The sequence below is a fragment of the Patagioenas fasciata genome, chromosome 1 (assembly GCF_037038585.1).
Source record: "Patagioenas fasciata isolate bPatFas1 chromosome 1, bPatFas1.hap1, whole genome shotgun sequence".
Lineage (NCBI taxonomy): Eukaryota > Metazoa > Chordata > Aves > Columbiformes > Columbidae > Patagioenas > Patagioenas fasciata.
In genome coordinates, this window is record NC_092520.1 from 16659837 (window position 1) to 16683814 (window position 23978).

The window sequence follows — 23978 nt, forward strand, 5'->3', positions numbered from 1 at the left end:
CCAAATGATAAAATATTTTCGGACTCAAGTTGTTAAGTATGCAGTAATGTAAACAGTGTATCTCAAATTTTAATTATTGTTAGCCATTCATGACCTCAGCAAAAAAACCACATATTCCTGTTATGAATGCTATTTTTATTAACAACCTGGGGTTTGCAATATTCTTACTTAATGTAATGTTTCACAAAAATTTATGGAACTTCTGTATGTAATGTGTAACATGTAACTTGCTTCAATAAGGATTCACAAAAAAGCATTCGTGACCAGATTCCCTCGTGGATAGAACAGGACCGAACCTGGGCAGTAGCATCTTTGAAGGTACATGTCAGATGGTGGGTTGAATTTAGCTTAAAACGCCTTTAGTTTTCGAAAATAATAATTTTGACTGGAATATTCAAATATCTATTTGTCAGATGGAAATATTTTGTTATTTTAAAGTATTTATTACGTCGTCTAGAAACCATGGCTTAATACATACCCATTTGGAAAAAAAACCTGTATTTTAAAAAATTCTTCTCATTTTTCTGAAACTTTTCATGTATATCTCTACAGCATTTGACAATGAATTTCAATACATGTGAATGAACCTATCCTCTTAATTAGATTAGAAAATATGGTAAACCTACCTGAAGTACTACAATTCCTATAGATAGAAAAATCTACAGAGGAAAAATTGCAGAGAACATTTAAGTTGCAGATTTATGTAGTGGCTCTTATGTAATGGCTTTCACAAACAACTTCATATTGTATTAAAAATGATAAACTGTTAATTGGGAAACTAGTTTTCTACTTATCGGTAAGTAGATGCACATCTACTTCCATGCACATCTTTAACAGTATTTCAGAGTTTGTTATGTTCAGATCAAGTAATTTCAAACTAGAACAAAATGCACTTTCTTGCTTTGATTCATCCTGCAGCAGTCAGTGTTGAAATCCTCTGATCCTGAAGGGAACTAACTGAAAATACTAGACCCTGAAATTCTGTTCTGGGCTCTTCTCCTGTATGCAGCTCAGTGGCAAGAAGGAAAACCTTGACTGGGCTTTGGCAAAGACTTTTTCTACTAAATTCAGAGTTCATTATTTTTTCATTTCTCTTCACCAAGGATCAGGAATAATTGCAATGATAGTGTGGCAAGCATGAGTGTTAGAGGTTGAAAAAAACAGTCAAATAGAAAGTGAGTAACTGGGTGACTCAGTCACATGTACTGAGAGAAAAAGAACCTGGTTTTGATTAAAGGAAAGGACTACAACTGGGTAAAACCCAAAGTTTAAAAACAAAGAACCCAGAAATTTAAAAGCAAAAATATAGAGCAAATACAGACAGCATTTCCAAGGAATAGGTAAACAAAAAGGTTGATTTTACAAGCTACCCTTTTCTTATCTTCGAGGGTAAAATTGAATTATGTGATATGCACAAGTATTTACAGGTTTAGGGTCATAATGGTATATGGAAATTAATTAAAATAGACAATGGCTATTCTTCTTTATTGTTAAATATGCATTGTTTGTTTTGTAGATTGCTCTCCCAGGTCTCTATCAGACACTTTGTTTTGAAGATGAAGGTCTATGGCACACTTTTTCTCAGAGCTCTGTATGTGAACAAGACTTTCCATCTACTATTGCAAAAAGAATTTCCTTATTTCAGCAGGTAATATTTTCAAATAAATATATTAAAAATAATTATGAGTTCAGCATTGAAAGTAAGTTTTACATCTTGGGGATTTAGGCTTCAGGCCTGGTTGATTTATAAGCAACTGACCATACCCTGTAAGCTAACGAGCTCTTTTTTAATAGTCACAGAATTAATTTCATTAATAGGCATTAAAATTCTTCCGTGACTGATTTGTTAGTGCAGAATTTGTCAGCTTTTTGAGCCTCATGAATTTAGTTCATCATTAAATGTGCAAACTCACACATCTGACTGAAAACCACAGTAGCAGCCACTGCTTTTTAGAACCGTAATCATGAAATATTACTCTTTCTGAAAGCTTAGTGATTAAAGAACTCACCAAGGCTTTTGGAGAGGCAGGTTCCTTCTTTGACCTGGGGATCCTTCTCCTCTGGAAGAGAAAAATGTCATCTCACTTGTATTTATGGAAGAAAGGGTGCCAGTACTTACTTTCAAATGATGGTGTGATTTTTCATTTGAAGTCATTTCATATAAAACAAAGGCCTGTCCAAAGAAGGGATGTGGTTTAAGATAATGCAGTTCAGTTTTGGTTGGCTTATAAGGGCTCTCTGTTCAGAGTTTTTGTGGAGGAGGAGAATTTCCAAAATACTGTGCATGAAATTTAGGAACAAACTATTTCACAACGGAATTTGTCTGAGTCATGTTTGATTTGATGAAATACAGAAGAGCGGTTCTTGTGTATGCAAGGTGTTGTCATAAAAATTCTGCATTAATAGGAAAACAAATTTGGAATGATCAACATTTTACATATCTAGCTCTTTGCACAGAAAATATAAAGAATGTTTCTGTTGAAGAAATATACAGAAACTACCTGATTAGATTTATATGCCACTTGTAAGTTAGTTTCTTTCAAACTGTACGTTAAACTTAAAAATAGTGTGGTAGCAAGTAGTGGAATCTCAAGCTTAAAAAGTAGTACTTTCTTAAAAAAATAATGAAGTTAAATTTTTCCTCCAAAACTAACAACAGATATTGCAGACTTGGAAACTGGAATGTGATGGTAGGTTCTGAATTGTGGTTTACAGGTCTACAAGTAAGAGGGTAGGAGAAGGGGTGATGATTTTAACAAGTCATTTCTACTGAAGTTGCATCAGTTGCCTGCACTGAACATTTGCAGGAAGTTTACTGAAAAGGAGGTAGCTGGTAGGGAAACTGCTAATTTAATTTGTATCTGAAATGATTAGCTGTTCATGTTCTGTAGTCTTTGAAGAACAGTAAAAGCATCTGCAGAATGTCTCGGAAAAATTTAGATATAAAACCTTAAAGCTGTGCTCAAACAAATGAAATTCTTTCAAAACTGATTTTTTTGCTGTATTACTGCACTGAAATCAGAAATATTAGTATTCCAGTTAGGAAGTTACTGCCTAAATACGTGTATAGAATTTAGATTACCACTATAAAGCTGAGTTTGCTTTCTGCATTCTCGCTATCCACATAGCTACCTTTTTTTTCTAAAGCTTTGTAGAAGAACTTCCAGCTTGCAAAGAGACATTAGATGTAGATCTATCTTCTGATTCTACCAATAGGACAAGCTGCTTACAAAAGAACAATTACATTTAATTATCTTGGAAAAGAATGATCAGATAGCTCTGTATATTCAGAAAAATAAAGAGAAGTTTAAAGAATTCAGCTTTCTTAGAAGAGTCTTGCTTTTTAAATTGTCACAATATTAATAAACTCATCTCCCCGAATGTATTTTATCTGAAGGTACTTGTGGTCCAGGCTGTGCGACCAGACAGGCTACAGAGCGCCATGGCTCAGTTTGCATGTAAAACTCTAGGTAAGTTAATTTTTCACCAGGGTCTTTCTATACAACAATTAAATAGTTTTTTGTCCTATATTTCTCTTTTATTTTGTAGTTCGGTCGAGGGTTTAGATTGTGGGGTGACAATCAAACCCTGTCAGATGTATTGTTAACCTCCTCTCCCCCCCACTTCCCCCTTTTGCCCCTCCCTCTCCCCGCTTCCCACTAAGGACGGGTGATCAGGAGGGAAAGAAAGACAGAGAGAAGAGAGTTGGAAAAATTAAAGATGTTTTACTAATGCTACTGATAAGAATAGAGAAAATAATACAAAATATACAAAACCAATCTTGAAAGTCTCAGCAATTGCAGAACCAGCACCCGAAGTCCTGGATTAGACTCTGCAGCCAACCGGAGCTGGATTCAGTCTCTCACTAGGCCTCAGTTCGCAGGGACAACCAGCAAGGTCCTCTCCTAATGTCGGCCATAAGCAAAAGGGAAAAGGAAAAGGGAGGGGATCCTCGTGATCTCCCACTTTTCTATGAAGTATTCACGTGAATGGAATGTTATACACCGTTGGTCAGTCTCTTGGTCACTGGTTTCTCATTGCCCCTCTCGCGAGATGTCCATCCGTACTTATCAATAAGTTTGCATTCCATTGCTAGGTTTACCAAAACATGTATCTGGTTCTCCAGGAAAATGCAGCTAACATGAAGGCTTTAGCTGATAGGCAGAATTCACTAAAAGAGAAACTTGTTTTTTAACAAAACCAGGACAAGTTCTTATGGAATCCCTAAATTTTAGGATTTGAAAAGATGCTGTATTTGCTGATTTTATTCTTGTAATGTATTGTTAAAAACTGCTTTTAAAATAGTTTTATGTTGCGTAGTAATTTAAAATAAAAGTTCAGTCTGATTCTTCTATGAATTCTTGAACACTGAAGTAATTAAGAGAGTAGCTGGTTCTCTCTAAGTTTTACACTGCAGCATTTTCCTTAAGACATAAATGTTCCAAAAAGGTTCTTTTATTTAATGTAATTTACCATTTAAAAACCATTAGGTTTGGAATTTTGTAAGTTGGATCTCAACAGATCGTTTCATATTTTCAGTCATTTTTGTCAGTCTCTTTTTTACTGTCTACAGGTACTTATGATTGAGAGTGAAACAATATGTCTATTTGTTCTACTCTGTTTCTACTCTGTCTATGGTATCCAAAGTTTGGGACTTATATTCCAAATTGTAATATTGCAATACAGCGCACCAAAGCCATCCTGTAGTTTTAGTATTTAATGACAATGTGCGTATAGAAGATACTTATGAGTGTGTCATTGAGGTGGACACTATAGTTTTAAAAGTCATCCTCTGCATTATGTAGGGACAAGGCATAATTTGTTGTTTTTAATGCGGTACAGTGTCAGGACAGGCGTGGGATTAAAAGAAAGGAAAGGGTCTAGATTGAAAAGATATTAAATATAAGTGGCAAAGGTTGTTTTTAATGTGGTAGAAAGTGAACCTGGAAAATTGACTTGTAGACTGCTGAGGTAATAAGTGTCGACTTACAGCTCCAGTATTTGTAAAGATCGGCAGTTTGAATGATATCAGGATGGATGATTTTGCCTGATAATGCAATAGATGAGTGATATATGAAAAACAATGACTCTGGTAATTTTAAGTTATTGATGTGCATTTAATTTCTTATAAGATGAGGTACAAGTTTAGGTCTCTGCTTCTTACATTTTAATGGCATTTTTATGACAGTTTATCTTACGCCCTCTTGATGATCTGTCTGTGGACATTATTTGTTGGTCAGAATGGGTTCCATGTCTGCCACCAAGGCCAATAGTTCCAGGAGTAAGATTAACCTGCTTTGTCAAACATTATTAGTAGATAGAGCAAGTACTTTTATCATGGTGAGTGTGCAGGTTCCACGCTGACAGTGTCCCTGCCTGTTGGACTCAAATGACAAGTGCGATCTGTAGTATGTGCTTCACAAAGCCCAGCAGAGAACTGAGTTCAGAGTAAGTTTATTCACCCGCTCACTGTTTTCCAAATCGTAATGTGTTAAATAAATTGTTTAGGTCTGTCTTGGTGCTGGTTCCTTGGAGGCATTTTACAAGGAATGGTTTTAGGCGAAACTACAGCCTCACTGAGGAAGGCAGAACACCACTAACTCTATTTGTAGGCAGGGCTTCATCCACAGATATTTCATGCATATCAGCAAGATTCTATTTTGAGATCATGTCATAAATCATGACTAGTGCTTTCCAACTGATAAAAGGGGTCAGGTTTGTATGACTATTTTTTCATATTTTTTCCTACCATGTCTTTTTCAGGGTCCTCTCCCTGAAACTTCTTAAACAAACTGTTTCATTCAGTTCAAAAAGGAACCGTTACGTTTCCAATCTCATTTGACTGATTTCTTGTGAGGAAAATGAGTTCCACAAGAGCTGCAATAGCCTACCAGAAAGCCTTCCACTTCTGTTTTATCCAGATCTTTTTTTCCTTTTTTCATCTTTCACACATATTTTTAAATTTATGGTTGAAGGAGGATTAAAATAATTTTTTTTTGAAGATAAAGTTCATAAGAATTTTCTATAAATGTATTTTCTGGGCACTCAAAGTATGCTAATTTCCTTATTTTACATGCTGTACTGAAACGCACCCTGTTGACAAAAATCATATTGACAGTATATTCCCAAATAATTTGATATCATTCTTTGAGTTGAGGTTTTTTTCTTCTCTGCTTTAACTTAGTTTTTTGAGTTTGGCTATGACAAAAATAGTATATAAAGAGGCTTGTTTATAATTACCTACATTTTCATATTATTCAAAAAAGCAGTAGAGGTATGAAGAAAATCATTGCAGGCTAAAGAGGTCTTTATTTTGCTCTCAGAGACCACTTTCTATAAAGTAGACCGGAGCTCTTCTGGTCACATTGTGCCTAGACCAAAATAAAATTATGGGCCAAAATAAAATAAAAAAAACCCATTTCCCGCTTTCTTTGTTGGAATTGTGAATAGTAATAATACATTTAGTAATATTTTTGTACATTGTTTCTCTGTGTACAGGTCACCAACAGAAGGAATTTTAACAAGCACTTTGAGTTCAAGTTCCAGCTGCTATAAATTGGTTTAATTGCACTGACTTTAGTAGAGACATTTTATGAAAAGTTGTTCATTGATTTTATGAGAGCTTCATCAGTTTATACAAAAATGTGAAGTCTGCAACCTGTACCAAACTTTGTACTTATATGTCAGATCTTTCTTTTTTCCCCATAGATTTCCCTCTCCCCCGCTTTAGACATTTTCTGAAAAGTTATTTCCTCTCTCATATGCTTTTTCTTCTAATGTCAGGACATCAGTTCAGATTGTAAGATTTAAGAAATTTTTTCAGAATCGAACATGGAGGCAGAAAAGTATGTCAGGAATTCCCAGTTTGTCTGCACAGTTATTATCTGGAATATGAGTGCTTATTGATTTACCCTGAAAACACTGGAGTCCTTTTTTTGCAGTTCTCTAAATGTAATGCTGGCTGTAGCTTTAATTCTAATGGCCAGGAACAGACAAGACTGTAATGTAGTTTTTCTGTATTTCACTCCAACTGAGCTTTCTTAAAACAAAAAGCACATCCAACATAGCTCTGCTTTTTCTAAACATTGTGTCCAAATTTCTGAAAAACCAAACTGTTTTATAGAAGAAACAATGTATTAGTTCTCTAAATGGTGCATCTCAAGAATGCTGCAATATATTTGACTAGACACTTACTCACAACTGCACTTCTTTTAAATCAGCGTTGTTGCCATAAATGTTATTTAAGAAGTTGCAGGTACACACACGTTTGGCTGTGCTCCCCAGTTAATGCAAAGCCAAGCAGTAGTCCCCAGTTAACATATATATACCCCACAAATAAGAACATATCACAAGTACTTCTTCCTTGTGGTCCTCATCCACAAAAGGAAACATTTGATGTTGGATTTTCTAATTACAGGCATAATACTGTCTTCCATTTTCAGTATTGTAAGAACTCCTTCATAAAAACTAAATAAAATAAACATTTCTACCCTAGAGAATGTGATCATGTTCTACTTCCTGATATTTTTCTTTTATTGCTTAGAGTGAATAAAGTATCTTGAATTATGACTGTAGTTGAAAAAAAAAATCAACAATCTGTAAATATACATAACATTTCTTTTTTTTTTTTCTTAACTAATTTGTCTATTTTCTTTCTCCCTTCTCTGCCGATAACTTAGTTATTTCCATTTATTATGTTAGTGAAGGAAATATTAAACCTGGAGTAGTTTGCATTTGTGAAAAACATTACTATAAGTTCAGTTTGGAGGAATGACATGTAAGTTAGTGTGCTGGGCAGCTGTCATTCTAAGCATAAGCTTTTTTCAGGCCTTCTGAAAATGCAGCCAGATTTGACCAATATAGGATTAATTGAGAAACAACCTGCAGATGATTGTCGGACATTTTTGAGATACTGGCAGTGAAGTGTCCCTGAAGAGTCTTACTCGCTGAGCAGGCTTCAGTCCAGCCCTGAACGGCCCTTTAACTTCAGTAGTGTTTTATGGATCTTCCAGTGTTTAGGGCTTATTGGCAGTGAGCAGCAGAACTTGTCAAAGGACCAGCCCATATCAGTTGCCTTTTGCCTTGGTTTATGTGTTTATCTCTGCTCACGTTACCTCTACATGCGATGAATGTGAAATGAAAACATTTTCCAACACTAGGCTTGTTTAGTTCAATTTTTTAAAGCTTTTTGAATTATATTGTTTTTTTCTGTTTAGCTGCACCTGTTAGAGTCTCTGTGCAGATACATGCAGAGAACCCAGACCTCATACTAACCTTTGCCAGCCTAACCAGTTACATTCAAATTATGTAGTATTCTATGTGGAGATAATAACTCAAGTCTGAAAGCAGACTGTGCCCTCAAGGAAATGTGTATTCCATCTTTTAATAGGTGTAGCATAGATGTCACTGATTTGGGCTCTTCTGTTTTGCTTTACGTTGTGATTTCCCATTGCACCTAACACTTCATTATTTAAGGATGAGTCTAAAGATGCATTTAAAACTTTCAGTTAACACTGTTGAAGCTTATACACTTAGACATATAGCTTTAGGTTCATGTATAAATACGTTGCCTAGACTAGGTCAACATTCTAAACATTTAAGTTGTATATTAAAACAAACAATAACTAAAGCAATTGTAGTACCAAGAACTGTGTCAAAGTCTAATAATTAAGGGTCTTGGGACAATACAGGAGAGAAGTTCTTCATACGGACATACACGCTTCAGTTAGTTTTAGGAAACAGCAGAGCTGCTTATATTTTTTATGCTCCAGCTCTTTTTGTATGTTTTCTTGAAGACTACACTCTAAATAAAGACTGCCATTTATATTTGTCAAGATGGAAGTCCAGGCACCTTTTTGGTGCTTGTGACTTTTTTGATCAATATAGGGTGCCTTCTGACTGCATATTGTAAGGACTTTTTTTCTCATTGTAGGACCAGTTTTATGGTCTGCATTGAATAGAACTTTGAAAGCCAGATGACCTCTAAAGTGGTTAATGAAGCACTTAATCCTGTGTAGTCACTTTATTTCCATAATAATTTTAATTATAGGAATAAAAGAATTATCTCCATCACCTCTGAATTTGAAACGTCTGTATAGAGAAACTCTGGAAATTGAGCCCATCTTGATAATTATTTCTCCTGGTGCTGATCCTTCTCAAGAGTTGCAAGAACTTGCCAGTGTTGAAAGAAATACTGAGTGCTACCATCAGGTCAGTCTTAGATAAGTGCAATGATTAAAACTAGAATATGTAAAATTTTACGGTAGTAATATCTGCTTTACCTTGGTTTTTAAGGAAGCTGGCATGTAAAAGCATGGTTTGTTACCTCTGTGTTTGTTATTCCCACCTATCTCACCACTAACTTCTGATTCCATTGGAAAAACGGGGTGGAAAAGAAAGACACAATTAGTGATCCTCGTAGCAGCAGAATCCTGCTTCAACTTGGAAAAGGGAAAAATTAGAAGATAGATGAAGAGAACGCAGGAGACTGAAAATTGTTGTACATGCTGAAATATTATCTTTTTTTAGTGTGGAATAATTGAAATATGAACAAAACTCAATGAGAACTAGACTTAATAATTTCCTCTACTTATAGAACTTTAATATTTCTTCAACAGAAAACAAAACAATAGAATGGTTTGAGTTAGAAGGGACCTTAAAGATCATCCAGTTCCAGCCCTCTGCCATGGGCAGGGACACCTTCCACTAGACCAGGTTCTCAAAACCCTGTCCAATCTGGCCTTGAACACTTCCACAACTGTAACACAGATCAGGTGTTCAGTGTTTGTGAATATTTTGGTATTTTGTGAAATTCTGTAAAATATTTTGAGAAATTTTACAAAATGTTAACCAATTTTTTATGGGAGTTCTTAAACAGAACTGTTACATTTCAAGTCTTTTGAAAAATGTGTTTAAGATCAACCATGTGGGAAAGCTTTCAATTTCAGGAATAGTCATACAACCCCATAATTATTTGCCCAGCCAGTATAACAGTTGTGTTTTTTTGTTGTGATATACAGCTTCTACCCCAGTTTTCATTAGACACAAAAGTGAGCTGGTGGGAGAGAATTCCTCTTGAGTAGACTTTAATCAGGAATTCTACTGTTAAGAACTTGCTCTATATTTTCTATGTCTGTTTCAAAACTGGGTCAATGCAGAGGTGTTGAAAACAACTTTTTTTAAGAAATTTACTGTAGCTTTTAAATTCATAGAATAATCTAGGTTGGAAGGGGCTCCTGGAGGTCATCTACTTCAACCTCCTGCTCAGAGAGGGAAGGTCCCGCCTCCGAGGATGGAAATCCCACCATATCTCTGGGCAACTTGTTCCAGTATTTGACCAGTATCACAGGAGAGTGTTTTTCCTAATATCGAATCAGAATTTCCCATGTTCCAATTTGTGTGCATTGACTCGTCCTATTTCCGTGTGTCTTTGAAAGACTCTGGTTCTATCTTCTCTGCATTCATCAGTCAGATAGTTTTAGACGGCAAGATGGTCTCCTGATTGTGTGGTTAAACAAACTCTGCTCAGTGTACCCTGACTATGTTGGTGGTTTGCTTTAGAGTCACTTCAGTATGACCATGTCTGTCTTGTACTGGGAAGCCCCAAACTGGACACAGTACTCCAGATGTCATCTCACAAGTTCCCAAGGGAGGGGAAGGGTCACTTACCTAGACTGGCTTTTCTAATTCAGCCCATTATGGGATTGGCTTTTGTTGCAAGGGCCCATTGTTTACTCATATTAAACTTGTTGTCCACTGGGGCCTCCTTTTCTCCAAAGCTGCTTCCTCAGCAGACCCCAGCCTCTACTGGTGCATGGGGTAATTCCGTTTCACATGTAGGACTTTGCATTTGCCTTCTTCATGAACTGACAGCCTAGTTCTCCAGCTTGTTCAGGTCCATCTGAGTAGCAACCTTGCCTTCCTGCATACTGGTTCCTCACCCTCCACCCCCTTCACCTTTGGTGTTACTGTTAGCTGGCTGAGAGTGCACCCAGTCACATCATCTGGGTCACTAATGAAGACCTTAAACTGTACTTGTCCCAGTATTGATCCCTGAGGGATACCCTTGCCATGACACAGACAATGAACTGACTGGCTGTGGAGGACCTCTGCTGAAAAGGACTGGAGCTGGTTTGTAGACAACAAGCCAGACATGAGCCAGCGCTGTGCTCTAGCAGCAGAGAAGTCTCTGATGACCTAATAACAGCCTTTCAATACCTACAAGAAGGTCACTGAGAAAATGGACCCAGACTCTGCAATCAGGCATGATGGAAATAAGCAATGGGTATAAATGGTAACAAGACAGGTTACCACTGAATGTAAGGAGAAACTTTTGCACCATGAGACCAGTCAGAAAGATTTTCTGGTGCATTCTCCATCCTTGGAGGTTCCCAAGAGTCCACTGGAAAAACCTCTCAGCTCCTGGTCTGATCTTTCATAGCTGGCCCTACTTTGAGCAGGAGGTTGGACTGGAGACCTTCCAGGATCCATTCCGACTTAAATGATTCTGTCACCTAGGGAGTTTCCTAGTATTCCTAATACACATTACCAATACGCTTTATACCTTTCTGTAAAATGTTATTTCCTCCTGCCATTTGAAATATTCAGGGAAGAGGTGTTGTTATCTACTTGATCACTGGTTAGCATAGAAATAGAAAATGTCAAGATTAATGTTGCTTTTAAATAGTCCTTGAAATTGTTTCTTCCCTGAAATGTGCACTGATGTAATATGTTTTTCCCATCAAATTGTAAAGATTTAGATCTTACTGCCAGCTTGTCTATCTGTAAATGTTTCAAAATGCATATTTCTTACTCTGCCACATAGCTTTTTCTATTTTTCTAAACAACCTTTACATGTTGGACTTTTAAAATGTAACTTTGTGGTATTTGATTAAGAAGCAGTACTCAAACCAAGTCATCTGAAAGTTCTCCCACTAATGAGAATATTTTGTGTTATTTTTTTCCTGCACTTTCTCATGCAATTTCAATAGAACACAGAAGATTAGATTTTTCTTCTCTGTTGAATCATTTCTTATATGGGATAAAGAACAGACCACTAAATTTGTGTGGTGTACTACCATGTTGTCTGGTGTCTTTCAGTTATCTTCTTTAGGCTATTTAAAATTATTTCAAGATATTAGACTCAATTTTATTTGTGCAGAGGATATGCCTGTTTTATTATAAAAGGCAAGGCCCCAAGTTTCTTTGATTCAGTACAGTTTTAGGATAAAAAGCCAGGGTGGATTTCCTCTTCAGGGATATTTGATGAAGTGCTAATACTCAGAATAGTTATATTTTGCTATAGCAGTCACACCAAGACAAGACTTTTTAGATTGGCTAAAACCACTTTATTTTCAACCAGTTTGGTTCAAGGGTTTTTGTTGTATAGAGCTTCCAGTTAGGGAGAACTAAGGTGAATGTAACTCTGCAGACAGTCATCAACATCAATTGTCGTAGTAATTGGGCTACACAACAAGTCCTTTCTTTGTTTCCAGTTTTCACTAGTTTATCTGAAAATTAAATTTGGGATCTTTTTATTTCCATTTGAATATTCAAACTTATTGTAGCAGCAGTATGACACTATAAAAAATGAAGACTGTTTGTTTAGCTATTAATATTTCCCAGTTAGAAAGGGAGCGGCCTTAGTTTTTCAGCAATTTCAATATCCTAACTTAACTCAAATCCTAACTTACAGACAAAAGAGAATTTGTTCTCATCTATCTCTTGTTTTTATTTTATCAGCAGTTCTGCAAAAATACAGTTCAGTCACAGATATTTAAATGAGTTCCTAGGGAATACCGTCACTGTCACCAAATGATATTTTTTTTTTCCATAAAGAGACTACGTAAAGGTGTTTCTTAACAAAATCAGGTTAGATAGGTTACAAAGAAAAAAAGTACATTTTAGTTAATCTTTACTTTAGTAACCTATGACATTTGAGAAAATTCTGGTTATCTTTAGCACACCTCCTTTATTACTTATGCAGTCTAGTTTGAAAACACAATTTTGTGTTTAGCTGTTAAATGAGGTATGATGAATGCCTGATACAACTATGTCTTTCATTTCAGATTGCAATGGGCCAAGGCCAAGCTGACCTGGCTATCCAAACTTTAAAAGATTGTGCACGCAATGGAGAATGGCTGTGTTTAAAGAACCTGCATCTTGTTACATCTTGGCTTCCTGCATTGGAAAAGGTGACAAGAATGTATTGGAAACTAGGCAAAATTAATATGCAACATATCTGAGGCATTTCAGGCATTTCCATGGTGATGCTTAAAATTACAACAATTTAAAAATAAGCCTTTGCAGTTTTCTCAGTCATGAATGAGGTGAAATGCTTCAGGTCTAAGCAGCTCCTTCGTGTGAGAGCTTTAATTTTCATACAATGTAGAGTATTTCTGTCACAATGACTGCACAAAAATGATCCCTTTAGGACGTCTGGTACTTCATGGGATACTGCCCATGTTTGCTGAACTCCAAATCTATGTATGCTTAAATTTGTTCTTTGGGATTTTTTTTTTTCAGCTCTGGGACTTTCTTTTTATTGGTTCTTTTATGTTAAGCTTGTGTCTGAGTCTCCAAGAGGCTTTTGATACTTTGAAATTAAAATGCCTAATGTTTTACAGAAACACACACTTGTGGCATGTAAAATCACTAACTTGCTAACTAGATCAAAGTGACTTTACTTGTATGTCACTGTGAAATCTGGAAACCAAACTAAAAAAGAAAGATGGAGAATTCCAATCAACAGCTACTACAATCCTAATTTTCTAGTTTCTAATTATTGTCTGTAAAGTGTATTCAATGCACATGATTTTGGGGTGTATCTTCTATCTGTCAAGCAATGACCATGTGGCATGTGTGTGCCTTTTTAACATTCATATAATGTTTTTTGAGAAAGGGAAAGACCAAGTAAGGTAACACTGAGATGTGTCATCTAGTCCAAATATGACAGTAACTTTGAACTTAAGCACAGCGGATATATAGAATGTGTGGAGAGGAGACATCTTGAACAATAGTTGTTTAAATAACATTACTTGTGCAAACAGATAAAGAATTTTTACACAAGCCTAACTTTCTAATTTAAGTTTTTATGAATTTGTAAATACTGTTCTGTATATTAAAGAAATCCCTGCAAAACCTACTTCAAAATATAATATCTCTTTAACAGGAGCTGAATACATTGCAACCTCAACCAGACTTCCGCCTCTGGCTTACTACTGAAGTTCATCCAAAATTTACTCCGATTTTGCTTCAATCAAGTCTGAAAATAACTTATGAAGTAAGTAAGGCCTGTTAGGAAAGCTTTCATTGCATGTTTTCAAAGAGCTAACTTTGATCTTTAGTAAACTAAAGCTTTAGATAGGCTAAAGCCTGGATAATATGGACTATTTTCATAACTGGTTTTGCCTTATATTTCAGTTAGATGGAATACAAAAAATGCTATGAATTTACCTTGAAAGATTTTAATGATAATTTATAATGTGTATGTGGAAATTTACAGAAGCTGTTTTTTAAAGGGAAGGTTTGTAAAATTTCTTTCCTGATATTTTTTCCAATTGGAAGTGTGAACTGGAGGTATTTCACAGAATCACAGAATCGACTGGGTTGGAAAAGACCTCAGAGATCATCAAGTCCAACCCTTGATCCAACTTCAGTCCATTTACTAGATCATGGCACTAAGTGTCATGTCCAATCTCAGTTTAAAAACCTCCAGGGACAGTGAGTCCACCACCTCCCTGGGCAGCCATTCCAATGCCTGACCACTCTCTCTGTAAATAATTTATTTCTAATATCCAGCCTAAATTTCCCCTGGCAGAGTTTAAGCCCATGCCCCCTTGTCCTATTGCTGACTGCCTGGGAGAAGAGACCAATCCCCACCTGGCTATAACTTCCCTTCAGGTAGTTATAGAGAGTGATGAGGCCACCTCTAAGCCTCCTCTTCTCCAGACTAAACAACCCCAGCTCCCTCAGCCTCTCCCCATAGGTCTTGTGCTCAAGTCCCTTCACCAGTCTTGTTGCTCTTCTCTGGACCCGCTCCAGCACCTCAATATCTTCCCTGAACTGAGGGGCCCAGAACTGAACACAATACTCCAGGTGTGGCCTCACCAATGCAGAGTGCAGGGGAAGGATCACTTCTCTTGTCCTGCTGACCACGCTATTTTTGTTTTGTTTTGAGCCCCAAATTATTTTAAGCATTTAATCGTTGTTTCTTAAAAGCAAAAAAACTTCACAGTTGCTGGTACATGGATGAAAAACAGGAAATTCCTCCTTCTTGGCAAATGTACTCATCTGAAGATCACAGAATCATACTTTCTCTTCCTTATTTTTCTTTTTGGCCCCATAGCTTTATATTTACTACTCCCTTTAAACAGAAATGGCTCTCCTTGTATACAGCAGAATATACTGCTAAAGGCCTTCACTAAAATTTGAGAGCTTTGCTTTCAGAGTGGGTCGATCTAACAAATAACTGGGACCATGCCTCTCCAGCTTCTTGGAAAGTGCTCTAATCATTTATGCACCTATGCATTAAAGTCTTTTATCGAAATCTGGGATAGCGGTGCCATTAACTCACCCATTGGTTAATGAGTGTGGAGATTTTGTCTACAGCTAAACTAAGAAGCTCTGACTTTTTAGGTCCAATGTTGCTGCCTTTCAGGAAGCCAAAATTGTTATGTATTTGTATGGACTGCAGGTATTTTTTAAATTCTGAGGCACTTTCTTGTTTATATTGAAGTATTCAGTGCTACAGACACTACAGGACTGTATAGTGTTGTCAGATTTCTTTTTGTCTGGGTTCTTGAAGTTACTGATCCCACTATCTTTGGAACTTCACACTGGTGCAATGTTCTAATTCCTTTTGTTACCTCTTTTTCTGCTTTAATAGTAAATATTTTGCTACCACAAAAGGGCAGTGATCACCAATGACTTGACTAATAATAATTCATTATTATATGGTTGTGGAATGTCCTTTAACTGTTACCAATCAAAATGTAGATAGTTTAAAAGAAAAATCATCAATTCACCGAAATATTTTGCAATTATTTGCCACAAGTATGCAATGCAACATATACAGCTGTTGGTAATCTTACAGAAGCATTAACAAACATTATTTTTCAAAAGAAAGAAGGGACATTCTTATAAATATGAATATGGGATTTAAATCTCTTTAAATTTATGTTCAACTTCACACTTGCAAATAATTTGAAAATGGCTGGGTATTTAATCAGTTGTTTTTACATTTATGCACTTTAATCTTTGTTATTATATACATTTTAACTTCAGTTATTTCTATTGGTTGTGAACACTACACCTAACAATAACAGAACTGGCATTTTATCACACATATACACCATATCTGTATGCTGATTAATACAGTGCACTGATGGCATAAGACAAGTTAGGTCTGATCACAGAAATAATAATTAGTAAACCTGTAAATTTAGAAGGAAGTTCTTGTTCTTGAAAAGATAGAATTTACTTTTAAGCTTACATGTTTCGCTAGAGTATATTCCTTCACTAAGTTCTTTTAGTGTAGTTTAATCCTCCAGTCAGGTCTTTCTGGTTATGATTACAGTAAGTTTAAGTTGTTTAAGCTGTTTTCAATATAAGATCTTTCTGTTGTTAGGCCGTTTAGTACAACCAGATATTTTTAATTAAGTACTGTTTGTCATTTCATTAAGTTATAAGTTGTAAGCTAGAATTTAAGAAAACAGTGCATAAAGTATCAGGTTTTCTGTCAACAACAGTGTTTTTCCTTCCAATGCAGGCACCTCCGGGCCTCAAAAAGAATCTTTTGCGAACCTATGAAACTTGGACACCAGAGCAAATTAGCAAAAAGGGAAATTTGTCTCGAGCGCATTCTCTCTTTTGTTTAGCATGGTTTCATGCTGTATGCCAAGAAAGAAGAAATTATATTCCTCAGGTAATATTTTTACCCCATTTATTATCTTTTATATTTGGAAGTATTCTTCATCAGGATCATGTTGGATCATGTTCAGAGATGAGCAAAACTTGGATACCTCTGGTGCCTGCCTTCATTATTGTCTCTGAATTAATTGCAAAATAAGATCTTGGTAGCATAAATTTCTGTCCCTCTGGAAGTTGTGACTGCCTGGATGGGGTTGTTTTGTGATTTATGTACTAACTGGTACTGATGCAGGAGTGAGGTCCCATGGAAAAGATTCTGTGAATCCTTTTCGCTTGGGACAGGAAAAATGTTTTGGAAACATACATGGCTGAATGGAAGATGTGACAGAAGAGAGGTTTTGGTGGGAAGGAGGGATGACATTGTCTCCTCTTTGTGCACACAAACCCTGTTCAAGGAGAAGGAAGAACAAGGGAATTTACTCATTTGTTTAGAAGGTTGTCTCACTCTTTTACAAACAGACTTTGTACATGGTGTTCAAGAAGCAGAATAGGTGAAAATATATATACTGATCTGATACCTGAACTCTCATTTGGCTTTGTTCAAATTCATCTTCATTTACCACCAACTTTCCAAGTAGCACGAGATAGGATTACTAATTCTCCTTGATTCCACTCTGTGTTCATCTCATGTACAGATGATTTTATATTTTGCGTAAGTTTACCAGTTTCTAACATTGCTGGATGGCAATCTCAGCGAGAAGTTCTTGTATTTTGTAATAAATTTCAGGTTGTTAGGAGTCCATGTACAGATCTGTCAAAAAAAGTCATTAAAACTGTTGACAGACTGCAGCATCTTTCCACCCTGAAGCTTCAGCTGTGGGCTTAGCCTGAGGCTGTATCCACCTCACTGGATATGTGTGTGTTATCTGACACATTTGCATGGTTCTCATTATGTTTCATATGCTCCTGTTCTTATTAAATGATCCATATGCAAAGGTACAGCCACAAGAAGATAGGGCAACAGGAGACACCTTTGAGATCTGGATCTCCTAAGTTCTGTATCATATATCAGTATTTGTTTATACTCCATCCATTTACATCAAAAGGTTTTTGTGAGAATTATTACACATTATACAATAATACTACATAAAGCATAATGCCACCAGGAACAGAAAAGAGGTATGAATGGGCAACGATTAAAATATGCATGTGGCAATCAGCATTTTTACTGTAATAATAGCAATAATCGCTTTACTCATTAAATTGATTTCTGTCAGCAGAGAAGTGATATGAATTAAGGAGTAAGATGACGAAAGTGTAGTGTAGACTGTGTCTGAAGAATCAGAACTATTTATGGAAATCCAAAAGAAACTGAAATGCAAAAAGCCCTCAGAAATAAAATCATAATTCAATGCGTGATCTAGTCACAGATGTCAGCAAGCTTTAGTTGAAGTAAATACTGTTAGGAGAGAAAAGAATCTTAAGTTTGCATTCCTCTTACTCAATGGATTCTAGTTTGTATAAATATGTAAAATTAAATACTCTTGTATAACTGATTTTTTTATACTGCCTCCACTGAGTTTTTCCAAATATGCACTTCAAGGAACATAGGTTGTCTCTTCTTTTGTTCAGTATTAAGTATTATACAGTATTCTGTAACCACCTAATATTTGTATTTTACTTCATGATCATCATTGTGTGTTTAATTAAATTGTTTGGATTTCTTTTAATGGTAGGGTTGGACCAAGTTTTACGAATTTTCATTATCTGATCTCCGTGCTGGTTTTGACATTATTGATACACTGTTTGAGGGTAAGTCACTTCTTAAGGAAAGACTCCTTACCTCTGTAGTATAACCTTTCTGAATGTCTCTCATTTAAAATCTTTACAATATTAAAACCTTTCACGGTAATTTTTATAGATTGGTTACTTTGCATTATTGTTTTGTTTAGAGTGGGGCCATTTTGTTTAAAGGTTGCTTTAAAGGTATTTAAATTTTTTACTTCTATCTTCATTGGAACATTTTTCCAAATATCAACACATGAAAGGGCTCTGAGCAACCTGATCTAGTTGAAGATGTCCCTGCTTATTGCAGGGGGCTTGGACTAGGTACCTTTGAAGGTCCCTTACAAATGAAACTATCCTATGATACTATGACTGGGTAGCTAGGTAACTCCAGCAGTACAGAAGCAGTCTGACCCTGAATCAGCTGTGCTTGGGCTTTTCTGGGTGTAGATCCAGACTCTTGAGGATGTGTGCGTATCAGTAAACTGATATGGGCTGGATAAAGGCTCAAAACTATTTCATGACCAGGTTTATTTTTTCCCATATTTGCCTTATGCAAACTGGCATTCTCATAGGCAGTGCCAAGGCAGGGTTTGTCAGACAGCAGAGCCTGGAGACTCTTTCCAGTACACAGCAGGTAAGAGGTTACCTTCTTTTAGGGCAAAAGAGAGTTTAGCTGCATGGATTCAAGCCACCTTGTGCCATCTGACCTTGGGTTCAAGCAGGACCTGCCCCACTTAACATTAGGAGAGATGTTGTATGGAGAGCTTAATCTTCTACAACACTGAGATAAGGCTCATCACCAGTAAGCAAAGCTAGAAACATAGGGGGAATCATAATTCCATTTTTGGGTGGTTGGGTAAACCAATAATTTCCTTCTGCCAAGAACTATTCTGCTTAGCTTCTTGAGTTCAGAGGACTAAAAAGGAATTACAGGAATGCCTGAAAGATGAAGTCTTCTGTCTCCATTCCTTCCCAGTGTGATCTCCCTCATGTATTGAATAAATGAATTTAATGTGAATTGAATAAGAACAAATTCTTCATATCGAAACTCACTGTTAGACAGAGCCAACTTCATTGTTCTGTTAAGTAGCATTATAAATTCTTAATATTGGTCAATATGAAAAGTTATTTTGAAATTATATAAAATGCCAAGACTTAAGAATAAGCTAGGAACTGATCATTAGAGATAGTTTATGATAATTGATTTAAATGAGATTTATGGATTATTAGTGTGTCTGGAATTGGACCTTAGTTATATAGACTTGAAAGAGGTTGAATCACTAACTGTCACTGCTAATTATTAACTGTTGCTGTGAAGAAAACTTTTCCTACTAAGGAATGATTGAAGTGTTTGGAAAAAACAGTTACCACCAATAAACCCCCTTAAAGCAATTGCTCGTTCCTTTTTTCAAAGGACTTTAAGGAATACCTTTCTGTACAAGCTTACACTTGCACATGAAAGCTATAGAGCAGGGGTGTCAAACTCATTGTCACCGGGGACCACATCAGCCTCGCGGTTGCCTTCAAAGGGCCTAGTGTAATTTTAGGACAGGATAAATGTTGGAGTAGTTACATTTAGCCCTTTGAAGGCAACCGCGAGGCTGATGTGGCCCCCAGTGACAATGAGTTTGACACCCCTGCTATAGAGTATAAGTAGATCATTGTCCAATGTAGTGATTTTGGACAACTGTGATGGAAGGGAGGGAACATAACTTATTTTGAACTTGTGGGATACAACTAAGCCAGAATAATCTAATTGCAACATCATCCTCACCAGGAAGCTAATAGTAACATGCTTAGTTTTATGTGCTGTCTTGTATGAGTTACAGTGTTTTACAAAGTACCTAACCTATACCTCTTTGTGTTTGAAATATGACGTTTCCAGTAATGTTATCTATTTGGAGTGTTGTCTGGTTTTGGTTCAATCAATCAGTTTATTTTATGAGACCAGATGGTACTGTGTTGCAAAACAATGTATAAAATTTTGAACAGGGGAAATTCTGTTTATTTATGACAAAGGAGCACATAATTAAAATTTTAATAGTATAATTTCTGAAATGCATAGAGCCAGTTGGTTTATCTACAATAAAAAGCACTTCAAGACTTAAGTAATATTTCAAATAACTCATTTTAAAGCACAGTAAGTTTATAGATGAAAAATATTTACAAACTCTGATATTTCTGCAGCTTTTATTATTTGGTAATATAGAAGAAAAACAATTAGAAATTAATTATTTTATATATACATATACACATTTTTTAAATTTCTCTGAAGAACTATGAAGACATTAAGAAAGGCTTATAATGCAATGCTACCCATTAATACAAAACTAATATTTATTAATTTATAGGCTCCAAAGATTTTCAGTGGGAATTTGTGCATGGCTTGTTTGAAAATGCAATTTATGGAGGCCGTGTAGATAACTACTTTGATATGAGGGTTCTTCGGTCCTACTTGGAGCAGCTTTTCAATTCACGAGTCATTGGCAGTTTAAATACCAGAGGCAAGAAGATGACTGGTTTCCCATACTCCATTTCTTTACCAAATTCCTGCAGTATTTTGGTAGGTATACATCTTCTATCACCAATATAGAAACTAAAATAAGTTCTATTCAAGAATTATTCTTGGAAATAATTCCACAAAGAAAACCAGACTTACAATCCAAAGGTTACCTCCATTTATTTATGACTCTTTTGTATGGAGCACTAATTCTTAAGTTTCAGAACTTTTCTGCCAGTCTGTTCGGTGACCTTCTTTTTCGATGATATCTGATTGGACTGTGGTGCAGAGCAGCACAGCTATGAAGAATTGAGTAAAAGTCGATTTATGACAAAGGAGGATATCATTACATTTTTATATGACAGTATATTAACATAATAGCACTCTTGTACAGACTGCTAAACATTCTTATAAGTTCTGGATGAAATATGAATCTAAATAGATCTCCTTATTTACAAGATATATCAATATTCTGACATAATCTGCTAACATGCTGTGGAGATTATAGGACATTTTATTTGGAGATAAATATGGATTCTGATTCTTCGGTACTGTTCCTTTAATGTAAACAAGAGAGAATTCAACAGAGCCTAAAAAACTGATCTCTCCCTATCCTTTCACATACTATCGTTGTTACTGTTATTAAGATTCATTTGCATTTTAATGTAGGACTCCATGCTAGACCTCTAATATGACTTGATGTAAATGGAATTATGCCAGTTAAAATTAATTGCTGTTGTTTGGCATTCTTCACCTGGATTCTCACTGTTAAGGTTTGGGAGTTGTTTATTTTTTTTACTTTAAATATGACTGTTATTTTCTATAGATGTGCCGAGTTAATAAAGAGGGAAGGAATAAACAAACCAGGTGGTCTCTGTTCTTGTAGATCATATAATGAAATAGATTAACCTTTCTTCTTGCCTGCGCTGCATTTACTATCTCTCAATTTCTTATAGTTATCTGATTATTTATGTGAGAGTTTATACTTTTCTGTCTTAAATATTTTTCTGCAAGTAGTTTTGATTAGTAGAACACTAATAGTAAAGCTGAATTTGATTATTTAAAAAAAATGGAATAATATCTCTAACTAAATAATGTTCCCTCTGTGTTTGGTGTAGAGATCCGGTACTGTTGTTATCTCTGAAGTGAGGTGCTGTTCTGCATCCCCAGTGATCATTCAAAACTTTTTACCTAAATGATTTCACCTTCTTTGAGTGATAATATCTTTATAGATTTTAGTGGAAGTGAGAGCTCTTCATTTTATAACTATGTATTATACTCTATTATTTTAATTCCAAATGCCAAAATATTTTTCATTTTTTTAATATATTGTCATTAATCTTTTAAGTTTTCAACAAAAATATTGTAACTACTTTGCAGAGACAGTTGTAGCATATTTTTATTTTCAGTTGGTAGCATCACAATAATGAGAATTGCTTTTTGCTCTTTTAGAGTAGAAACACTGTATAAAAGCTTTTCTAAATAAAATTAAGAAATTTATAAGTAAGATTACCAAAATATGTCATGTGTTATATACTTATTTTAATCTTCATTTTATGCAGTTCACTTAATGAAAAACTCTTCAGCATACAGTGTTAATTTCATGAGCTGAAAAATTTCCATCAGTTATGTTTAGTCTTTTCTTCTAATGCAGGATTATCGTCATATTATCGAAAGCCTTCCAGAAGATGACAAACCTGACTTTTTTGGCCTGCCCGCTAATATTGCTCGTTCATCACAACGTATGATCAGTTCCCAGGTAAAGTTACATTTTTCATTGTTCTCTGAATGTTTTCTACATCCAGTATAAGCTGGAGAATGCAACCACCTGTTCATAAATATGAATTTCTATGATAAAGTCACAATAAATTGAGGGATTTTTAAAAATATGTTGACTTTTGTCTGTAGAATATTTTAATATAATAATAGGTATCTTTAGTTAGATATTAATTTAGGACTTAAATAAACAAAGAATTATTGAGAAAGTCTGTGATAACGTAATTCGGTTCATGCTGAAGAGTATCCACTTATGTAAGTAGTTTTGCCAGTTGTATCTGTACTATCAATAGGATAGTACTTAGAGTTGCTGTTCACTGCAAGTTAAGGTTTTAGGTTTGGTCACCGAATTTTAATACAATAGTTTGATATACAGAATAAGGGTAACATTTAGTGCTTTTTCTCAATGAGAAATTCTGAATAATTCTCCCAATAGTCAGAATTCTATCTTTACTATTAGAAATGTGATATTTTGAAAAAAAGTGTTGGTCTCACTGGAGAATACCGTACAACTACTTAGGAATGTCATAATGAAATTCTCAACATAATGAAAAGTAAGTTGCAGGGGTTTTGTAGGTCTCGGTTTAAAAAATAACTAATTCTAAATATTTCCATTATTGCTTTGGCTGTAAGATATGGCAGATGGCTGTATCATAGTCAAGAGTTCTCAGCTGTCATTTAATTGCATTCTAGTCCAGATTTGAATATATGTTTCGTATGTGAAAATGCAGTGATCTCACTGCTGGAATAATAGGCAATGATCAAAGATTTTTTACCTATTTGCTTTAGAGTTGTGTTGGGTGAGTGACCTGGGTCACCCATTATGCTGGGCACTATTAATGGCACAGCTGGGGCAGCTGTTCTTCCCACCCTTTGTGGAGACAGAAAACTGAGTGTCTCGCTTGTTCGCCTTATAACTTCTATTTTGTCAGTCTGAGAAGGGAAATGTTCGAGTGATTTGAACTCTGGATGTCTTCATCATCAACACGTTGTTTGGTTTGTTGGACAAAACTTTTCACTGCTAATATTTTATCACTTCTCTTAG

General features: G+C 35.6%; 1 protein-coding gene across 3 annotated transcripts in view; it reads left to right on the top strand.

The window, feature by feature from the left end:
• The window catches only part of DYNC2H1 (dynein cytoplasmic 2 heavy chain 1), a 163734-nt gene that overhangs the window by 85546 nt on the left and 54210 nt on the right, over nucleotides 1-23978 (top strand). For 2 of the 3 annotated variants that reach the window (XM_065831939.2, XM_071803664.1), the window contains exons 73-82: nucleotides 241-318; nucleotides 1517-1648; nucleotides 3398-3470; nucleotides 9050-9210; nucleotides 13068-13193; nucleotides 14171-14281; nucleotides 16769-16924; nucleotides 18606-18681; nucleotides 21009-21220; nucleotides 22812-22916. In XM_065831939.2, coding sequence (XP_065688011.2) covers nucleotides 241-318; nucleotides 1517-1648; nucleotides 3398-3470; nucleotides 9050-9210; nucleotides 13068-13193; nucleotides 14171-14281; nucleotides 16769-16924; nucleotides 18606-18681; nucleotides 21009-21220; nucleotides 22812-22916 — 1230 coding nt within the window. Of the gene's footprint in view, nucleotides 1-240; nucleotides 319-1516; nucleotides 1649-3397; nucleotides 3471-9049; nucleotides 9211-13067; nucleotides 13194-14170; nucleotides 14282-16768; nucleotides 16925-18605; nucleotides 18682-21008; nucleotides 21221-22811; nucleotides 22917-23978 lie in introns of those variants that run through there. The other variant, XR_011737257.1, reaches the window with a different exon arrangement.